This window comes from Octopus sinensis, linkage group LG7 (genome assembly GCF_006345805.1).
Source record: "Octopus sinensis linkage group LG7, ASM634580v1, whole genome shotgun sequence".
NCBI classification, from domain to species: domain Eukaryota; kingdom Metazoa; phylum Mollusca; class Cephalopoda; order Octopoda; family Octopodidae; genus Octopus; species Octopus sinensis.
In genome coordinates, this window is record NC_043003.1 from 52651979 (window position 1) to 52672289 (window position 20311).

The 20311-nt window shown below is 39.5% G+C and overlaps 1 protein-coding gene across 16 annotated transcripts in view; it reads right to left on the bottom strand.

The window, feature by feature from the left end:
- Positions 1 to 20311, bottom strand: part of LOC115214409 (breast cancer type 2 susceptibility protein-like) — a 210963-nt gene that overhangs the window by 190187 nt on the left and 465 nt on the right. For all 16 annotated transcript variants that reach the window (XM_036504782.1, XM_036504776.1, XM_036504779.1 and 13 more), the window contains exon 2: positions 16353 to 16483. In XM_036504782.1, the coding sequence (XP_036360675.1) occupies positions 16353 to 16467 (115 nt within the window). In that variant the 5' untranslated portion in view covers positions 16468 to 16483. The remainder of the gene's footprint in view (positions 1 to 16352; positions 16484 to 20311) is intronic.

Below are 20311 nucleotides of genomic sequence, written 5' to 3' on the forward strand. Positions count from 1 at the left end.
CCTAAGAACATTTTGTTTATGGCTACACATGCTGGGCTCTGCCTCTACCCTTAATCTGCCCCACATCTCATCCTCAAAGTACCCACGTGCTTCCATCACCCTTTCAATTATTGTGCTACTTGGGTGTTGTAATCACTTGAGAGCAGAACTGGCATATTTCCACACCAGCACATGTGTTGCACCATAGTAAATATTCTAGAAGTATACAGTTCTATTTTTTCTTTTTAATATAGTCAATCACTCATCTGTTTTTTCCCATGCTAGTATTGGTTATATGACAATATTATTGAGGTGTCATTTTACAACCGAATGCTTTTCCTGTTTTTCAAGTAAAGATCTTTTATTCCACAAATTTTCAAAGGCACAAAACCTTTACATTCAAGGCCCAGGAGAGAGAGAAAAAGAGATGATGGCTAGTAGTTAAGAGGGGCTACAGTGGATTGGACTGAATATAAGTAGATCTTATACCATCCTGTTCAGTATATATTTCTAAGTTGTACTTATTTGGCAAAGTGATTTATTTGATTTGAGATTTTCTGTTGAAATTAAAACAACTACACCCTGGAATTGTCATGAATGATGCATAACACACACACACAGAGGTAATCATATATTCTTGAGAATCTTCATGGCATGTTGCTGTATTTTAAACACACATAATCACTCACAAATACATTTTATACAGAATTGAAAAAGCTATATATGTAACATACTTAATGTATATACACGGTTGATACACCAGTTATTACAGTATTTATCCAGAGCTAACACCTCTTATGGACTTTCTGTGACAAAAACACAATAAATATCAGAGAGACATGAAAATTCACACCAGCAGCAGTGAGTGATGCATTTCAGCCCTTTAAATTTTTTGAATGGCAAGTACACTCACAGCCAGACAAGATATAGAAAACAGCAGATAAAACATTCACTGATGTTGTGAATAACTGCCTGGCTGGTTATAAATTTGGTGTACACAATTGAGGCATTATCAAATTAAAACAGCCTTCTATGTATCATACTTAATATATATATACACACACACACATATATATATATAATGTTGATGGGTTAGTTACTGCAGTATTTATCCCGAGGCAAAATTAACATATGTATGTTGAGGAAATATACATGTAATGCACACAAGTTCATAAGTAAAGTCTTCTTAGTTTAATTGCTTTTTCCTGATATGGCTTTACACATAGAGTAAAGCCATGTGTATAGTGTTGCTGTAATGTGTAAAGACATACACATTTGAGTTTTGTTGAATATTTCCTGTCTTTTTAACTATAACAAAAAAATATGACAACCATTAGTAATTATACATCTTACTATATAAGAAAGAATGCTTTTTAAGATGCAAGCTTTTCTTTATCCCAAAGGGGTAATTACGAAGAGTAATGGTATCTGTCTGACATAAGTAATTTATAAATAGCTGAATTTAAAGAAACTAGTTTAAGTCTGTGTCAGCTATCAGTGGATATAAACAGTTCAAAAGTGGAACACATTGGTTTGTTAGGAAGATTAGGAAAAGTCTAATGTTTTGACAAGTACCAGTCATCAGAGAGTCATAAGTATTTTATATAGGTACACTATTGACTTTCTGCAACTTTTGGTTCCAAAGTCTTTCCAGAGTACTGGTTTTTCTAAAGCAGGGGTGGTCACTTTGGTTGACACACTCTAAATTGAATATTAAATTCATTTTAGATAATTAAATGATATACAAATACCTCTACTTTAGTACAAATAATAAAGGCTTATCAATACTCTACTGAGTAGAGTACCCATAAACTAGACAGGTACAACAAAGTAGAAAGGTATTGTGAAATAAGTTCAGCATAAGAGGAATCAGATGTGGTGTACAAGAGTGAAGCCTGAGCTAGTTTGGTCATGTGATGCATATGGATGAAGACTGAAGCATAAAGAAGTACCAATCACTTAAAGTGGATGGATGGATGGAAGAGGGAGACCCAAGAAGATGTGGGATGAAGTACTGAAGGCTGATCTCAAGAGGCACTATGCTTACCTGCCACTCCCTAATCCTGTCCTCTTGGCCTTGTCTCACTGTATCATTGCTCTGCGCTAGCCCCACCCTCAATCTGTGTTCCACCCACATGTAACAAGAAAACTTTTCACACCCTACCCCAACAAACCAATCTACATCTCTTCTCTTCCTCATATTTCCTCCTTTATGCACTATGCCTATCTCTCACTCCCAATCCTATCCTCACGACCCTGTTTCTCTGTATCATTGCTGTCCGGTAGTCACCTCAACTTTATATACCCAGGTTTTCACCACTCACTTCCCTTCCCCGCTCTCTAATCACACTTCTTTGGCAATATCCGGCCGCTTATATTATGACCTTCGAACTTCAAGGTTATACCCTGGCACTTGCCACCATCTATATCTCTCTCTGCCTTTAGTCGACCATCCCAGTTATATTTTGATCTCCTTCTCTTGTGCGTATACCCAGTACCATGCCACAATCCCTATCCTAATGTCTCCCACTCTCTCTCTCCTCCTGCACTTCCCTCAGTTTGAATAACCACGTATCTCCTTTGTGGCAGCACACCTGTTTCTGTCCTCATTCCTGATCTCTCTCTCTCTCTGGTTGGGTTACCTTGTACCTCCTCTACAGCAAGACACCTGTTTCTGTCTTTCTGTTTCACTATAACCTTTCATCATCTGATACAAGATCACCTCCTGCAATGTTCCCTCCCCTCTCAAAAGATTTTTGTCCTGCAGGTTACTTGGTGACCCTGTCAGTGCAGGTGTCACTTAAAATGCATCCGGTCCACACTGTAAAGAGGTTGGCATTTGGAAGGGCATCCAGCAGTAAAAACCTTGCCAAAATTGATCTCACCTGTGCATGTGCCACATAAAAAGTACTACGTCCACTCTGCTGGAAGGTTGGTGTTAGGAAGGGCATCCAGCTGTAAAAATCCTGTCAAAACAATCACAGAAGTCTGGTGCAGGCTTCTGCTTGGCTGGTTCCTGTCAAACCATCCCACCTAAGCAAGCATGGAAGGTGAACGTAAAATGATGATGATAATAATGATTATAGATTAATTAACTTGAGGTCATTATAAAAATGAGGCTTTAAAAAAATTTTTGAAACAGAATTTTATTGTTTACTAACCAGACACGTATAAAAAATATTTGTATTCAGCATCACATATTCAGTCAAATGCGCAGAATGGATTTGACTCACAAGTTGGATTGCTGACTTCTGCTTTATATCAGAAAGACAGTTTTAGCATAGAATTGTAGATTACAAGCAGTTTTATTTCATTTTTTGAATGAAAGAATACTTGTCAAGACTATTGAAAAGGTTGCAAGATGTAACGAAAATTTTAGGAAAATAAAAATAAGGAATAAGTGGAAATTTTACTGGTGAATGTGTTACATTACAAGGCACAAAAAGAAAATGACTCTCCCCAGACACAACAGAATACATGTGTTCTCTCTATATATACTATATTTTGTTTTTATTTAAAGATTTTAGTCATTGGGCTGTAACCACACTGGAACACTACAGCTGATGTTTTTCAGTCAATTGTATCACGCATAGTACTTAGGTATTACGGTTGATACGGTTAACTGAATGCTTTAGTATGTATTTTATAGCAGTTTATTAGTCATGAAGGGAGGCAACTGAGGTATTTCGAAGTACTATAATGGCACTTTCATTTGATGAATTAATTCTATCTTTGCCATTCAATAGTTACACACATTCACACTTGCACATATATAAACATACATACACATTTCAACAATTTAGCATTCAAATTACTCAGTCAAATGCAATGCTTATTTATTCACATTGTTTTTAATTAATCATGCATTATCTCATAGCTTTGAGATTTCAATATGATTGTTTATTTTTAGAATGACATTGTAGGGTAGGTATGAGAGGCTAGATCTGGCTGGTTTGAACATAAAATAATATTTAGGATAGATATGGCCAGTTTGAATGCTAAAGAATTAAATATATATCACATTATCATTTTTTTTTTGTGGAGGCGCAATGGCCCAGTGGTTAGGGCAGTGGACTCGCGGTCGGAGGATCGCAGTTTCGATTCCCAGACCAGGCGTTTTTTGTGTTTATTGAGCAAAAACATCTAAAGCTCCATGAGCTCCGGCAAGGGGTGGTGGCAACCCCTGTTGTACTCTTTCACCCCAACTTTCTCACACTCTGTCTTCCTGTTTCTTAAGTAACGCTGCGATGGACTGGCATCCCGTCGAGCTGGGGCATACACATGCCATAGAAACTGGGCCCATGAGCCTGGCTAGGCTTGAAAAGGGTGCATAAGTAAAAAAAATCAATGTTTTTTCTTTACATCCAGTTTCCCAGGTATGCATGGGTTAGATGGAATTTGTTGAGGTAGATTTTCTACAGCCAGATGCCAATCCTCACCTGTTTTCAAGTAGGCTAATATGGCCAGACATGTTTTCAAGGAAGACTGAAAATGAAGAACACTGTTGTATGACAGTGACACTTATTTACAACTACCATACAATGTCAAGACAAAGTGACACCAACCTACACATGCATACACACACAAACATGCACAAAACAGGTCTCTTTCAGTTTCTATCTACCATTTTCAATCCAAGGTATTGGTTGTGCTGAGACAGACACTTGCCTAAGGTACCATGCAGTGGGGTTGAACCAGGAACTATGTGGTTGGGAAGCAAATATCTTAATCACACATATATCCATATAAAAATTTAGTCCAACGATAGCTTAACTGGCTGAAACTTTGAAGTTACTGTCAACAATATTCTTGTTTAAGAATCAACCCACAGACACGTGTAATGTGACTGCGTGTGTACTGTTGGCGATTTTTTCCCCTCCGTCTTCCCTTCCTTGGATATTTCCTTTTCCTATGTTTCTGACGAAGAGCTCGGCTCGAAACATTAAATCCTCCTTCTTTCTTTCCTTTTCTGAGCGTCCAATAACACTATACTTGTTCCATGTCCTCGCATTGTTGTGTTTTCTCTGTGTTTTCATGTTTGGATTAACTATATATATATATGTATATATATATACACACACACATATATATCATCATCATCACTTAATGTCTGCTTTCCAGGCTAGCATGGGTTGGACGATTTGACTGATGACTGGCGAACCAGATGGCTGTACCAGGCTCCAATCTGATCTGGCAGAGTTTCTACAGCTGGATGCTCTTCCTAACTCCAACCACATATACACATATATATATATTCATACATACATACACATATATATACATACACACACATATATATACACACATATATACACTCATGTGTGTGTGAGACTTATGTTCGGTTTCTGTATATGAGATTCACTCAAAAAGTCTTGGACAGTCTGAAGCTATAGCAAGTGTTGTGGGATGGAACTTAACCATGCAGTCATGGCTAGGTTTCATAAAGTAAATTACAATAATTGGTGCAGAAAACTAAAGATATCTAAAATATAAATTACTTAGCAATGCTCTCCATATGAAAAATAATAAGTGAAGTAGAGCTTAATAAATTTAATAGGGGGGGGGGCTAAAAAAAAACTATGGAACTAATGAAGAAACAAACAAATATGAGGTAATGACTAATGCTTCTGCTGATATAGACATAATAGTACAGAAACATGTCCAGAGTTGTCTACCATGCTTACTTAAATAATTGATGCACCTAGCATTAAACATGTTAACAATAATGAAACTTTTTATATTGATGGCATTTGAGTAATTTATAGCTAAACAGAGTGGAATATGTAGATAGATATGTGACCAGGAAGTTTGCGTTTGGGCAAATGTCTGGGTTGACTGAAGCCTTGTGAGTAGATTTTCATCATCATCATCGTTTAACATCTGCATTCCATGCTAGCATGGTTTGGACGATTTTGACTGAGGACTGGCAAACCAGATGGGTGCACCAAGCTCCAGTCTTGATTTGGCAGGGCTTCTACAGCTGGATGCCCTTCCTAACGCCAATCACTCCGAGAGTGTAGTGGGTGCTTTTCTAAGTGAAAACTGAAATAAGACTGTTGTGTATGCATGCATATATATACATATACATATATAGAAGCAATTAAGATTCAAGTCAATTCTAATGAATTTACTTGAATACGGTACTTAACTTAGATGCACCAGAAAACTATATGGTGTTAACCATACAGTAATGTGGGGTGATGATTATAAACGAGAAAGAAGCAACAAGAATGGATTAGTTTTTAGTACAATTGTTTCATACAAAGACAGGCTTTATTAAAAGTTGCAAAAATTGCAGCAGATAAAAGTGTCCCGTACTCATCAGCTAAAATACATATGAGTTCTCCAAACATCTTAGTGGGTGAGGCTATACTCATGAAGTATTGGAGATAATTTCATTAAAAGCAGATTTAGGTTGTAAACAGATTTCCGAAGTTCCTTAATGATGATGCACAGTCTTATCACAGGTTTTTTAAAAAAAAGCTTATTAGCTTCATAGAGAAGGTGAATTAATCCGTAGTGTAGATGTAAATTTCCAGAGATATGAGGAGGAATTTCATACTCACAGATGATGAATTTATCCATGGTTAATCCACAATGAGGTGGGTATCATTTCATGCTATATGATAAGGTATTTGCCACATTACTGTTCTCTTCACAAGACTGCTAAGTTATGACTTCTAAAAGCTGAAGGAATTTTTGTGGAGCAAAGAAAAGAAAAGAAAGGAAAGAGAAGAAAAGAGACAAGGAAAAGGAAATAGAAAAAAAGAAAAAGGAAAAAAGAAAAAAGGGGAGAAGAAAAGAAAAAAGAAAAAAGAAAAAGAAAAAAAGGGAAAAGAAAAAAAAGGAAAGAAGGGAGAAAAGAAAAAACGCCCACATAGAGTATACTGTGACAACTTAGAGGGAAAGGGGTTCTAAAGTGACCTACTACACAGAAAAATTTGTAGACGGCCTGGCTGGCTTGAATTTGCAAGAATCCAGGAACTATAAGGAGAATATTATTTTTGACCAGTAAAAACAGCTATTTTATTGCCAACATGATGTAGTTGAAAGCAGATATGAATCTAAAGAGAATCTAAAGAGATAACAAGGTCAGGGGTAGAGGGGTCAAAGGCTATCATCAAAAGGAAATACATTAAGAGAAAAAATCTAAGTGCAATCCTAACAAGAGGTCATTTAAATTTATTTATTTATTTATTCCTGTTACTGTCTTAAATTGTTGCCGTTACTATCTATACATTGACAGACTACAGGTCAAAACTTAGAAGTTAGTTATATTGAAATTACTCATACTACTTTCAAGGGAGTAGCCTTACTTATTTAATTTTGTAATAGAATTATGAAGCCTAAGTAACTTATTTTATTAAAGTTGTGTTACCTAAATTAGATTAAATTCAAATTTAAAAATTAAAAATTAAGATTTAAAATTAAATAAAACTTCATTTGAGCAACGTACAAGTACTATTTATTTCCTTATGCTCGAAATCAGGTGCAGTTATAAAGAAAACGATGACTATAGTGTGAGAACTCGCAGTTATCTACTTAAAAATTAAAGTAATGCTATACTAGTAAAAACCAAGCCGTATCTATCTATCTATCTTGTTACGATTATTCTATACAGTTATTCATTTAAAGTATTTTAGAGTCTTCAATTTAGTGTGGACACGAACTTGACCTACTTCAATATGGTTATTTAACAAACCTCCATTTTTTCTATGCCTTAGAATTTCATAGGTCTCCATGGAGCAGAGTTGGCAACCAACCCCGTTATTTTTATACGGCATTGCTCTCCTAACTATTTCCCAATTAAGGTTATAATTCCTGTTATTATTTTTGAGTTCCCAGATCTTACTTGAAACTGTGGTGGTACCAGCTTTATGATGTAATTTCAAAGATGAGACGTGATTTCTAACTCTGTCTCTAAAATTTATCGTACAACCAATGTAAAAATATTTGTTATTCTCAGTAGATATGGTACATTTATAGATTACGTTATTTTCCCCGCATAGACCAGGTGCCGGGCATTTTGACTTAATTCTACACTTACACGCAGGAGGAACAACTTCAGATGTTGGATTATTCATGGGTAGATGTCTTATGTTCCTGTTATTTTGATTATCATGAGTATAATTATCATCATCATCATCATCATCGTTTAGCGTCCGTTTTCCATGCTAGCATGGGTTGGACGGTTCTACTGGGGTCTGTGAAGCCAGAAGGCTTCATCAGGCCCAGTCAAATCTGGCAGTGTTTCTATGGCTGGATGCCCTTCCTAACGCCAACCACTCCGTGAGTGTAGTGGGTGCTTTTTACGTGCCACCCGCACTGGTGCCAGACAGAGCTGGCAAACGGCCACGAACGGATGGTGCTTTTTATGTGCCACCGGCACGAGGGCCAGGCGAGGCTGGCAACGGACATGAAACGGGGTGGTGCTGGCAACGGTCGCGAAACGGAAAGTTCTCTTACATGCCACCGGCACTGGTAACACATCTGCAATTTCCATTGATCGATTTCCATTGATCGATTTCCATTGATCGATTTCGATTCTGATCGTCACTTGCCTCAACGGGTCTTCACAAGCAGAGTTTTGACATGCCACCGGCACTGGTAGCACAAAGATACAAATTCCATTGATCGATTTCGATTCTGATCCTCACTTGCCTCATCACGTCTTCACAAGTAGAGTTTTGTGTCCCAAGAAGGGAAGGTATGCATACGTAGGCTGGCTCCATCCCATGTAGAAGGCCACGGGTTATGGACTCACTTGTCCTGCCGGGTCTTCTCGCGCACAGCACACTTCCAGAGGTCTCGGTCTCTAGTCATTTCCTCAGTGAGACCTAAAGTTCGAAGGTCGTGCTTCACCACCTCGTCCCAGGTTTTCCTGGGTCTGCCTCTTCCACAGGTTCCCTCAACCGCTAGGGTGTGGCACTTTTTCACACAACTATCTTCATCATTCTCGCCACATGACCATACCAGCGCAAACGTCTCTCTTGCACACCACAACTGATGCTTCTTAGGTCCAGCTTTTCTCTCAAGGTACTTACACTCTGCCGAGTGTGAGTACCGGCATTACACATCCATCGGAGCATACTGGCTTCATTTCTAGCGAGCTTACGCATATCCTCAGCAGTCACGGCCCATGTTTCACTGCCATGTAGCATGGCTGTTCGTACACACGCATCATACAGTCTGCCTTTCACTCTGTGCGAGAGGCCTTTTGTCACCAGTAGAGGTAAGAGCTCTCTGAACTTTGCCCAAGCTATTCTTACTCTAGCAGTTACACTTTCAGCACACCCGCCCCCGCTGCTGACTTGGTCACCTAGGTAACGGAAACTATCAACTATTTCTAGTTTTTCTCCCTGGAAAGTGACGGAAGTTGGTCTCAGAGCATTTTCAGTGTTTATTGTTCCTGAGCATCTGCCACATACAAAAACCATCTTCCTAGTTAGCCTTCCTTTGACATTGCTGCATCTCTTATGTGTCCATAGCTTACACTTGGTGCATCTTATAGAGTTTCTACCTACACCTTTTCTACAGATCGAGCAGGGCCATCTACCTGAAGGTGTTTGTGATTTGTCTACCTTCCTACTGATTACGACTTTGGTTTTAGCTAGATTGACTCTGAGGCCCTTCGATTCTAATCCTTGTTTCCACACCTGAAACTTCTCCTCCAGTTCTGATAGCGACTCAGCAATTAGAGCAAGGTCATCAGCATAGAGGAGCTCCCAAGGGCATCCTGTCTTGAATTCCTCCGTTATTGCCTGGAGGACTATGATAAATAGGAGGGGGCTGAGTACTGAGCCTTGGTGGACTCCTACCTCTACCCGGAATTCTTCACTGTACACATTTCCAACCCTCACCCTACTAGCGGCGTCCCTGTACATGGCCCGCACAGCTCTCACTAACCATTCATCTATCCCTAGTTTCCTCATTGCCCACCAGATAAGGGATCGGGGGACCCTGTCGAAGGCTTTCTCCATGTCAACAAAAGCCAGGTACAGGGGCTTATCTTTGGCTAGGTATTTCTCCTGCAGCTGCCTTACCAGGAATATAGCATCAGTAGTACTTTTCCCTGGCACAAACCCAAACTGCATCTCATCTAAACTAACTCTCTCTCTAATTAGTTGGGCTATGACCCTCTCCGTAACCTTCATCACCTGGTCCAACAGCTTGATACCTCTGTAGTTATTTGTATCTAGGGCATCAGCTTTACCTTTGTAGCAGTTGACTATTATACTGCTACACCAGTCATTGGGTATGACCCCTTTGTGTATCACCTGATTAACTATACGGGTGACTAGGCTATAGCCGACACTACCAGACATTTTGAGCATCTCTGCAGTGATTCCTGATGGGCCTGGGGCTTTCCCTGTCTTCATGCTTCTAATTGCCTTAGCTACCACGGAACTATCAACTCGGATAGCTGGTCCCTCTGTTGGGTCAACATTCGGCAGACTCTCTTTATCCCATTCATTTTCTTCATTCAGCAACCTTTCATAGTGGCATCTCCAAACCTCTCTCTTTGCATCCTCATTTAGCGCAAGTGAACCATCTTCCATGCGAACACACTTCTCTCCTACCACATCACGATTCTCTCTCACACACTGTCTTGCAACACGAAACACCTCCAGTCTTTGGTCCTCACGGCGCAGAACATTGGCAAATTTTTTCTTATCTGCTTCCCCTCTGGCTAAATAAACCTGTCTCCTAGCTTCTCTTTTGGTAGTCTGATACAATCCCCTGCTACCCCCATTTTTCCAGACCTTCCAAGCCTGTCTCTTTTCTCTAATAGCCCTGTCTACAATATTGTTCCACCACCACGTTATTCTAGGTCGAGAGGGGACTTTGCACCAGCCACAGATCTGGTCAGTGGCTCTCAGCAGGTTGTCCCTTAGAAACGTCCAGCTGTCTTCTACCCCCTGTGATGCTCTATCCCCTTCTACTTCGTCAGAGGCTTCAAGTAATATGTCCCTAAATCTCTGTCCATTTGCAGGATCTTTAAGCTTCCAGATCCTTCTTCTCCATATTTGTCGTCTTCTGGTTGTCCTCCTAGTCCTGATCCTAAAGTCACTAACTACCAGTCTATGTTGTGGGGTACATTCTTCACCTGGGAAGGTTTTGGCATTTATAAGCAGCCATCTCTCCCTTTGCCTTGTAAGGATGTAGTCAATTTGGCTGGTATGTTGGCCTGATTGGTAAGTGACTAGGTGGCTGGTAGGTTTCCTGAAGTTAGTGTTGCAAATCATAAGATTATTTGCATCGTGGAACTCCAGCAGCCTGGTTCCCTCCTCGTTGCGGGAGCCATAGCCATAGCCTCCATGTACGCCATGGAAGCCCCCAGCATGTCGTCCAACGTGACCATTGAAGTCACCAGCTACAAAGATAAGGTCTCTGTCGTTCGTCAACGAGGTAGTCTGCAGTAGAGTGTCATAGAATCGGTCTTTCTGTCCATCGGGTAGCCCCGACTGAGGAGCATAGGCTGATATAATGGTTGCTAAACTATGATGAAGCACTAATCTAATCTTAAGTATTCTGTCACATACTCTGATTACCTCAATTACTTTATCTACCCATTTCTCAGCGATAAGTATACCCACGCCACCAACCCCGTCAGTGTTCCCTGCCCAGAAAATCTTGTACCTGCGTTCCTTGCCTGTGAGGAACCTAGCTGATCCTCCTCTCCACCTTATTTCTTGCATGCAACATATATCCACACATCTCCGTTCAAGCATCTCGACTATCTCACCAGACCTACCTTTCAGAGTGCCAACGTTGAGGGTGCCAACCCTGAGGGTGTGGGAGGCATGGGCTCTAGAGACCCTGGGACGGTGGAGACCCTTATTATTATTTTTATAGTTGGTACTGTTATCTAAAGCATTGTTATTATTTATTGATCCTTCTGCTCCATCTTTTAGGTCGAAAGTCCTACCATGATTATTTACATTATTGGTAATGTTATTATTATTGCTAGTATTTTTATCTGCCTGTATATTGTTGTTATAGATATCACTGATATTTTCATTCTCCGTATTTTCTCTATTAGCCTTACTTCTATTATTAACATTATTACTTCTATTAATATCGATATTATTATTACTCCTATTAATGTTAATATTATTATTAGTCATTCTGTGGTTACTGATTCCATCCATGTTTTGATAGTTACTATTGTTGCGTTTATTGTTGGTAGTATTATTATAATTGTTATTGGTATTCATGTTGGTATTATTATTTTTATTTCTATCTTTCCTGGCTAGCTTAATGTTGTTATTATTAATCTTAGCTATTAAATAAATAAATAAATTTAAATGACCTCTTGTTAGGATTGCACTTAGATTTTTTCTCTTAATGTATTTCCTTTTGATGATAGCCTTTGACCCCTCTACCCCTGACCTTGTTATCTCTTTAGATTCTCTTTAGATTCATATCTGCTTTCAACTACATCATGTTGGCAATAAAATAGCTGTTTTTACTGGTCAAAAATAATATTCTCCTTATAGTTCCTGGATTCTTGCAAATTCAAGCCAGCCAGGCCGTCTACAAATTCTTCTGTGTAGTAGGTCACTTTTGAACCCCTTTCCCTCTAAGTTGTCACAGTATACTCTATGTGGGCGTTTTTTCTTTTCTCCCTTCTTTCCCTTTTTTCTTTTTTCTTTTCTTCTCCCCTTTTTTCTTTTTTCTTTTTTCCTTTTTCTTTTTTTCTATTTCCTTTTCCTTGTCTCTTTTCTTCTCTTTCCTTTCTTTTCTTTTCTTTGCTCCACAAAAATTCCTTCAGCCTTTAGAAGTTATAACTTAGCAGTCTTGTGAAGAGAACAGTAATGTGGCAAATACCTTATCATATAGCATGAAATGATACCCACCTCATTGTGGATTAACCATGGATAAATTCATCGTCTGTGAGTATGAAATTCCTCCTCATATCTCTGGAAATTTACATCTACACTACGGATTAATTCACCTTCTCTGTGAAGCTAATAAGCTTTTTTTAAAAAACCTGTGATAAGACTGTGCATCATCATTAAGGAACTTCGGAAATCTGTTTACAACCTAAATCTGCTTTTATGAAATTATCTCCAATACTTCATGAGTATAGCCTCACCCACTAAGATGTTTGGAGAACTCATATGTATTTTAGCTGATGAGTACGGGACACTTTTATCTGCTGCAATTTTTGCAACTTTTAATAAAGCCTGTCTTTGTATGAAACAATTGTACTAAAAACTAATCCATTCTTGTTGCTTCTTTCTCGCATATACATCATCATCATCATCATCATCATTTAGCGTCCGTTTTCCATGCTAGCATGGGTTGGACGGTTCAACTGGGGTCTGGGGAGCCCGAAGGCTGCACCAGGCCAGTCAGATCTGGCAGTGTTTCTACAGCTGGATGCCCTTCCTAACGCCAACCACTCCGAGAGTGTAGTGGGTGATTTTATGTGCCACCGACACAGGTGCTAGACGAGGCTGGCGAACGGCCACGCTCGGATGGTGTTTTTATGTGCCACCGACACAGGTGCCAGACGAGGCTGGCAGACGGCCACGCTCAGATGGTGTTTTTATGTGCCACCGACACAGGTGCCAGATGAGGCTGGCGGACGGCCACGATCGGATGGTGTTTATATATATATATATATATATATACAGGTGTAGGAGTGGCTGTGTGGTAAGAAGCTTGCTTCCCAACCACATGGTTCCGGGTTCAGTCTCACTGTGTGGCACCTTGTGTAAGTGTCTTCTATTATAGCTTTGGGCCGGACAAAGCCTTGCAAGTGGATTTAGTAGACGGAAACTGAGACAAACCCGTCGCATACACACATATATAAATATATATGCTGTGCGTGAGAAGACCAGGCAGGACAAGTGAATCCAGCCCACTTATGCATGTCTTTCCTCCCTTGGACACACAAAGACCTGTTGAGGCAAGTGAAGTCGAAATCGAACCTCATCCGACGACAGGCACCCATGCCAACCCCCCTTCTCTGCTTGCAAAGACCTGTTGGGGCAAGTGAAATCGAAATTGAACCAATCCTATGACTGGCACCCGGCAGATGCCAGGACCCCTGCACTGGTGGTACGTAAAAAGCACTATCCGAATCATGGCCGATGCCAGTGCCGCCTCGACTGGCTTCCATGCCGGTGGCACGTAAAAAGCACCATCCGAATCGTGGCCGATGCCAGTGCCACCTCGATTGGCTTCCGTGCCGGTGGCACGTAAAATGCACCAATCCGACCGTGGCCATTGCCAGGCTCGCGTGGCACCTGTGCAGGTGGCACATAAAAAGCACCCACTACACTCATGGAGTGGTTGGCGTTAGGAAGGGCATCCAGCTGTAGAAACACTGCCAGAAAAGACTGGAGCCTGGTGCAGCCTTCTGGCTTCCCAGATCCCCGGTTGAACCGTCCAACCCATGCTGGCATGGAGAACGGACGTTAAACGATGATGATGATGATGATATATAAAGTATGGGGGTTTAGTTCACAGGTGATCTAAATGATTAGGTACACTAGGTAAGTGGTGTAACGGATTACTAGGGCTCCAAGATTATAGCTGAGATGGTAGTTATGGAGCCATTGCAGATTTCAGATGCAACGGATATGTAATTGTTAAACAGTACAGCAAACATTAAGGCAAGGCAAACATCTCAAGTCATATACAATATTACTATTGGAAAAAATCCAAAATCTTACAGCTGTTTCTGGGATATCCCCAAGTACGGGATATTTCGTCATCAGAGACAAATAGGGAAAATGAGAATGGTGTATATTAATGAGATGATGACATAGAGGAAGGGAGTAAAAGAATAAGGAGATGGAAAGAAAGAAGAAAAAAGAAGCATAAAAGTTCATAGTTCAACTTCCCAAAGTTATAGAAACCAGAGCATGAGTTCTTAGATGCAATCCTGCATAGATCCATGAGCATAAGTCCTTAGGTGCAATCCTGCGTAAATCCACGTGGGTTAAAATCCTGATATAGTAGACATCCCATTGGGATATAACTTTGGAAAGTTGAACAATGAACTTTTATGCTTCTTTTTTCACCTTTCTTTCCATCTCCTTATTCTTTTACTCCCATACAATTCTCATTTTCCTTATTTTTTTCCTATTTGTCTCTGACAATGGAATATCCTGTACTTGGGGATATCCCAGAAACAGCTGTAAGATTTTGAATTTTTTCTATAATAATATTGTATATGACTTGAGATGTTTGCCTTGCCTTAATGTTTGCTGTCCTGTTTAACAATTATAATTGTGTGTGTGTCTGTGTTTGTCCCCGCCACCATTGCTTGACAACTGATGTTGATGTGTTTACATCCCCATAACTTAGCAGTTCGGCAAAAGAAACTGATAGAATAAGTACTAGGCTTACAAAGAATAAGCCCTGGGGAAGATTTGTTTGACAAAAGGTGGTGTTTCAGCATGGCCACAGTCAAATTACTGAAGCAAATAATATATATATATATATAATATATACATACATCTCTACCCCCACCCTCAGCCTAACCCACACCCCACCACACAACTTATCACATCACAACACACCACCACGTACACATCAGCACTGACCACTTTCCAGACCCACATTTTCACACCTACACACACGTCAAGATCACCAGCCCTCTTCCACACGTGCATACACTCTTTCAGACACAAACACGTGCACCTTCGTTTTGGGATCACCACTACTTTATTACCTCCCTTCTCCCTAGCTCTCCAGTGTGACCCTTCTGTCCGGCATTCACCATGATAGATCGCTAGCCACTACTCTTTCTTTATTTTCTCTCCTTGTTTCTTTCTGTGTTCTCTTCTGTGGAAGAGCATAGGCTTGAAACATTAAAGACTTTTTCACTTCCCGAGCGTTGTACTGACACATCTGTTTGTTGTCTACACCACCTGTCTTCATCTTTTGTCGTTTTGTGAATTCTCCCTATATATATGCCAGAATGGACATTAAATGATGATGGTGATATATATACACATGTATGTGTGTGTGTGTTTATGGTCTCCTTGTCTTAACATTGCATGATAGTCGTAGACGAGTGTCACCATCATGCAAGTGGTGTAATTCATTTCCAATTTTTCATGAAAATAAGTTTGTTTATAGGAAAATATTATCTTAAATGGAAAAACATATAAGGGTTGGCAACGGGAAGAGCATCCCACTATAAAAAATATGCCTGAAGAAATTTCATCAGTCCCATGTGATCTTGGAAAAGTGGATGTTAAAACAACGACGATGATTTTCATTCCTCAAATAATTTTTTTTTTACTACAATCTGTTTTATGAGATTTTTTGACAGTATTGGAAATGTTTTCCCTGCAAAAAAAAATTTATTCATCAGATTTCTTAGTTACTGAATAAACAAATGCTCTTACCAGAAAGATTTTTTAGTTTATTAAGAACCTTCTGCCTCTTCAAATGTATAGCATCAGGTTTTAGATTCTTAACTGCATATATTTGAGGTTCACAGATACAGCCACAGGAACTCATTGTGGGCTAAAGAACCCTGAAATGAAAAATATGGTTATTACACTCTAATTAAACATCAGAACAATGTAAGAAAAAGATTAAATTTTATTCAGGCAGCCTGAGTTTGATTCCAATGACTAAGCTTTGAAGCTGGTGTCTGGAACACAAACTGACAAAAGCTTCTTTCGTAAAATTATGATAGAATGTCTAAATATGAACATTTTAAAATAGATAGTTTTGTATCAAGGATGAAAGGACAGTGTCAGGTGGACTGATATCAAGTAACAAAAGATAGTTCCACTTTTTCAACTGAGAACACAGGGTAGTGGGGCAGATGAGCTTCAGTATGTGAGAGTGGGAGAGTTAAACTAAAATTCACATAGGCTCACATTATTAGAATCATGAGAGCATTACAAAAATTGTTTTGTAGCATCTGATTCAATTTTTTACATTTTGAGCTTAAATCCTTTTGAGATCACCCATGCTTTTCATCCTTTCGGGGTTAATAAAATAAAGTAGCAGTCAAATTACTGGGGTTAATATAATTGACTAACCCTTCCCCCTAAACTTGTTGGACTTTGAAACCATTATATCATACTTATTTTACATCATTATCATCGTTGAACGTCCGCTTTCCATGCTAGCATGGGTTGGACGATTTGACTGAGGTCTGGCGAACCAGACTCCAATCTGATCTGGCAGAGTTTCTACAGCTGGATGCCCATCCTAACGCCAACCACTCTGAGAGTGCAGTGGGTGCTTTTACGTGCCACTGGCACAAGGGCCAGTCAGGCAGTGGCCATGCTCAAATGGTGCTTTTTATGTGCCACCTGCACAGGAGCCAGTCCAGCGGCACTGGCAATGATCTTGCTCGAATGTTTTTTCATGTGCCAGTAAGGCAACGCAGGTAACGATCACACTCGAATGGCGCTTTCTACACGCCATCGGCACGGAGGCCAGCTTGTTGCTCTGGCAATGATCACGCTCGTATGGTACTCTTAGCACTCCACTAGCACAGATGCCAGTCATAGAATTTGATTTCAATTTCGATTTCACTTGCCTCAACAGGTCTTTGCAAGCAGTTTAGTATCCAATGAAGGAAAGGTATGCATAAATGGGCTGGTTACACCCCTGGCATAGGCCACAAGGTTATGGTCTCTCCAAAAATGAGGATGACTTTACCTTTCATCATTTTGAATAAAATAAGTACCTGACAAGCACTGGGGTTGATGTAATCAAATAGACCCCCACCCTCCAAAATTTCAGGCCTTGTGCTTATAGTAGAAAAGATTATCATTATTATTAGTAGTAGTATTTTCATCCTCTATATACCTCTGACTTAGTCACTGGCACACTACCCATACTCCACATCACCTGTGCTGCCATTGTCCACTTTCCTGTTTCTTCCTCCAAACTCTCTTTGTATTCACCATTTGGTTCTATCTCCATCTCAATCCATCAGCCACTCTCTTTTTGTATTCCCACAAACTTACCTACCCATTCAATGTCCACTCCTCTGGACCAATCCTCTTATATCCACCTTTCTGTAAATTGAGGGTACACCCTGACACATCTTCACTGTCTTCTCTCATTTTCCAACTGGCATAGCCATGTTACACCTCTCCCACAAGACACCAGGTTTTGACCCCTCCAGCATATGATAACCTTTCATCACTTGGTATAAATCCATCTCCCTCAATATTAAACCCCACTCAGTTGATCGGTCTTCTCTTGAGAGTTCTTTTGTAACTTACTAGTGTCAGTATCATGTAGAAAGCATCCAGTACACTCTGTAGAATGGTTGGTATTAGGAAGGGCATTCAGTTATAGAAATGATGTCAGAACAGATACTGGAGCTTGTTGCTGTCCTCTGACTTGTTGGCTACTATCAAAATGTCCAGCCCAAACTAACATAGAAACCGGATGTTAAATGGTAATGATGATGAGATGTTACTCTTTAATCTTACTTGTTTCGGTCATTTGATTGTGGCCATGCTGGAGCATTGCCTTTAGTCGAGCAAATCGGCCCCAGGACTTATTCTTTGTAAGCCTAGTACTTATTCTATCGGTCTCTTTTGCCGAATTGCTAAGTTACAGGGACATAAACACACCTGCATCGGTTGTCAAGCGATGTTGGGGGAACAAATACAGACACACAAACATACATATATATCATCATCATCATCGTTTAACGTCCGCTTCCCATGCTAGCATGGGTTGGACATTGTGTATATATATATATATCCACATATATACGACGGGCTTCTTTCAGTTTCTGTCTACCAAATCCACTCACAAGGCTTTGGTTGGCCCGAGGCTATAGTAGAAGACAGTTGCCCAAGGTGCCATACAGTGGGACTGAACCCAGAACCATGTGATTCGTAAGCAAGCTACTTACCACACAGCCACTCCTACGCCTTTGTTGTTGACAATGATCAAAAAAGTCCTGTTGCAATTTAGGAAGCAAGAGAGCTGGCATTGATATTTATCTACTGCAGGCAATCACTTTATATCTCTTTTGGAGCATTTGAATAGCCTGCAATAGGTAAGTTGATGTTTGATACATAATATGGAAACTGTTAACATTGAAAAAAGCAGCCAATGCTTTAATATATATATCCTTTATAAATGGAAACACGAAAAAATGCCTGAAATTTTATGCAAGAACCCCCACCAAAAGGGAGGAGGTATAGCAAATGGATCCTATGAAATCAATTCTAAAGAAAATTATTTTTCTGGATAACATTGTCCTTAAGATTTAGGATTTACAATATGTAATCTGGAGCGTTATCCTTTAGTGTTCTGATTACTCTGTTAAATGTAATACTTTTTCACTCAAATTGTTTTGAATTAATCATGCATTATCTTATAGCTTTGATGGATGTTTCAATGATGTGATTGTTAATTTTTAGAATGTCAATGTAGGTTAGGTGGGAGAGGCCAGATATCGCCCGTTTGAATATAAAACATGTAGAATATTTGGGCCGGATATGGCCGGTTTAAACACTAAAGGTATAGATTAGAAATTAGATTGGTTTGTTTAGGAATATTTGACAGCTTCATTAAGCTGAACCGTGAAAACACTTTTTTTTTTTAAATATAAAAAAATGGTTGGAGAAAACTGGAGCTGGTCTTGGTGTTTATCACACGTTATCTTGCAGTAACTTACTCTTCATGCTGCTCTTTAAAAGAGCCAGTCTTAAAAACAAAAGGTGAAATACGGAGAAAAGTTTAAATTTCCAAAGAAGTGCAGTTGTGGAGAAGAAGACCGCATGCAGATCTCTGTGAGAAGAGATTACTGGTTCAACACAGGTGGTTTTATGTTTCGAAATAATTAACTTTTAATGAAGGGGAGTTAATTTGATTTGTTTCAGTGAAATAATTACATAAAGCTAGAGTTTATTCTACTTCACTTTTGTATCTGGTTTGCAAGATTCTTTATGTGAATTCGTGTGTTGAAACAAATTTTGCTGTGTCTAGGGACAGTCATACTGTCTTAATGCTTTATTATCCAACACATTCACCGGTTCGATTTCCACTCATTTATTATTTATATTTTTTTCTTCTGCGCAACCTTGTCAATGGATGAGTCAACATCCATTGACAAGTTTGCAAAAACAACGAAAATTTTGGAAGAAAGAATTTAATAAATGAATGGAAATCGAACCGGTAAGATAATAAGGCACTAAGACAGTATGATTCTCCCCAGACACAACAAAATCACACAAGGAATTATGGAAAATAACAAGCAACAAGTTATAGACAGATCTGCGTATATAGAAGCTAAAAATCTTCTTCAAATCTCAAGTTGTCTAAATACTATGAACTGATCTATTAAAATCATTCATTATTTTTCTATGACCAC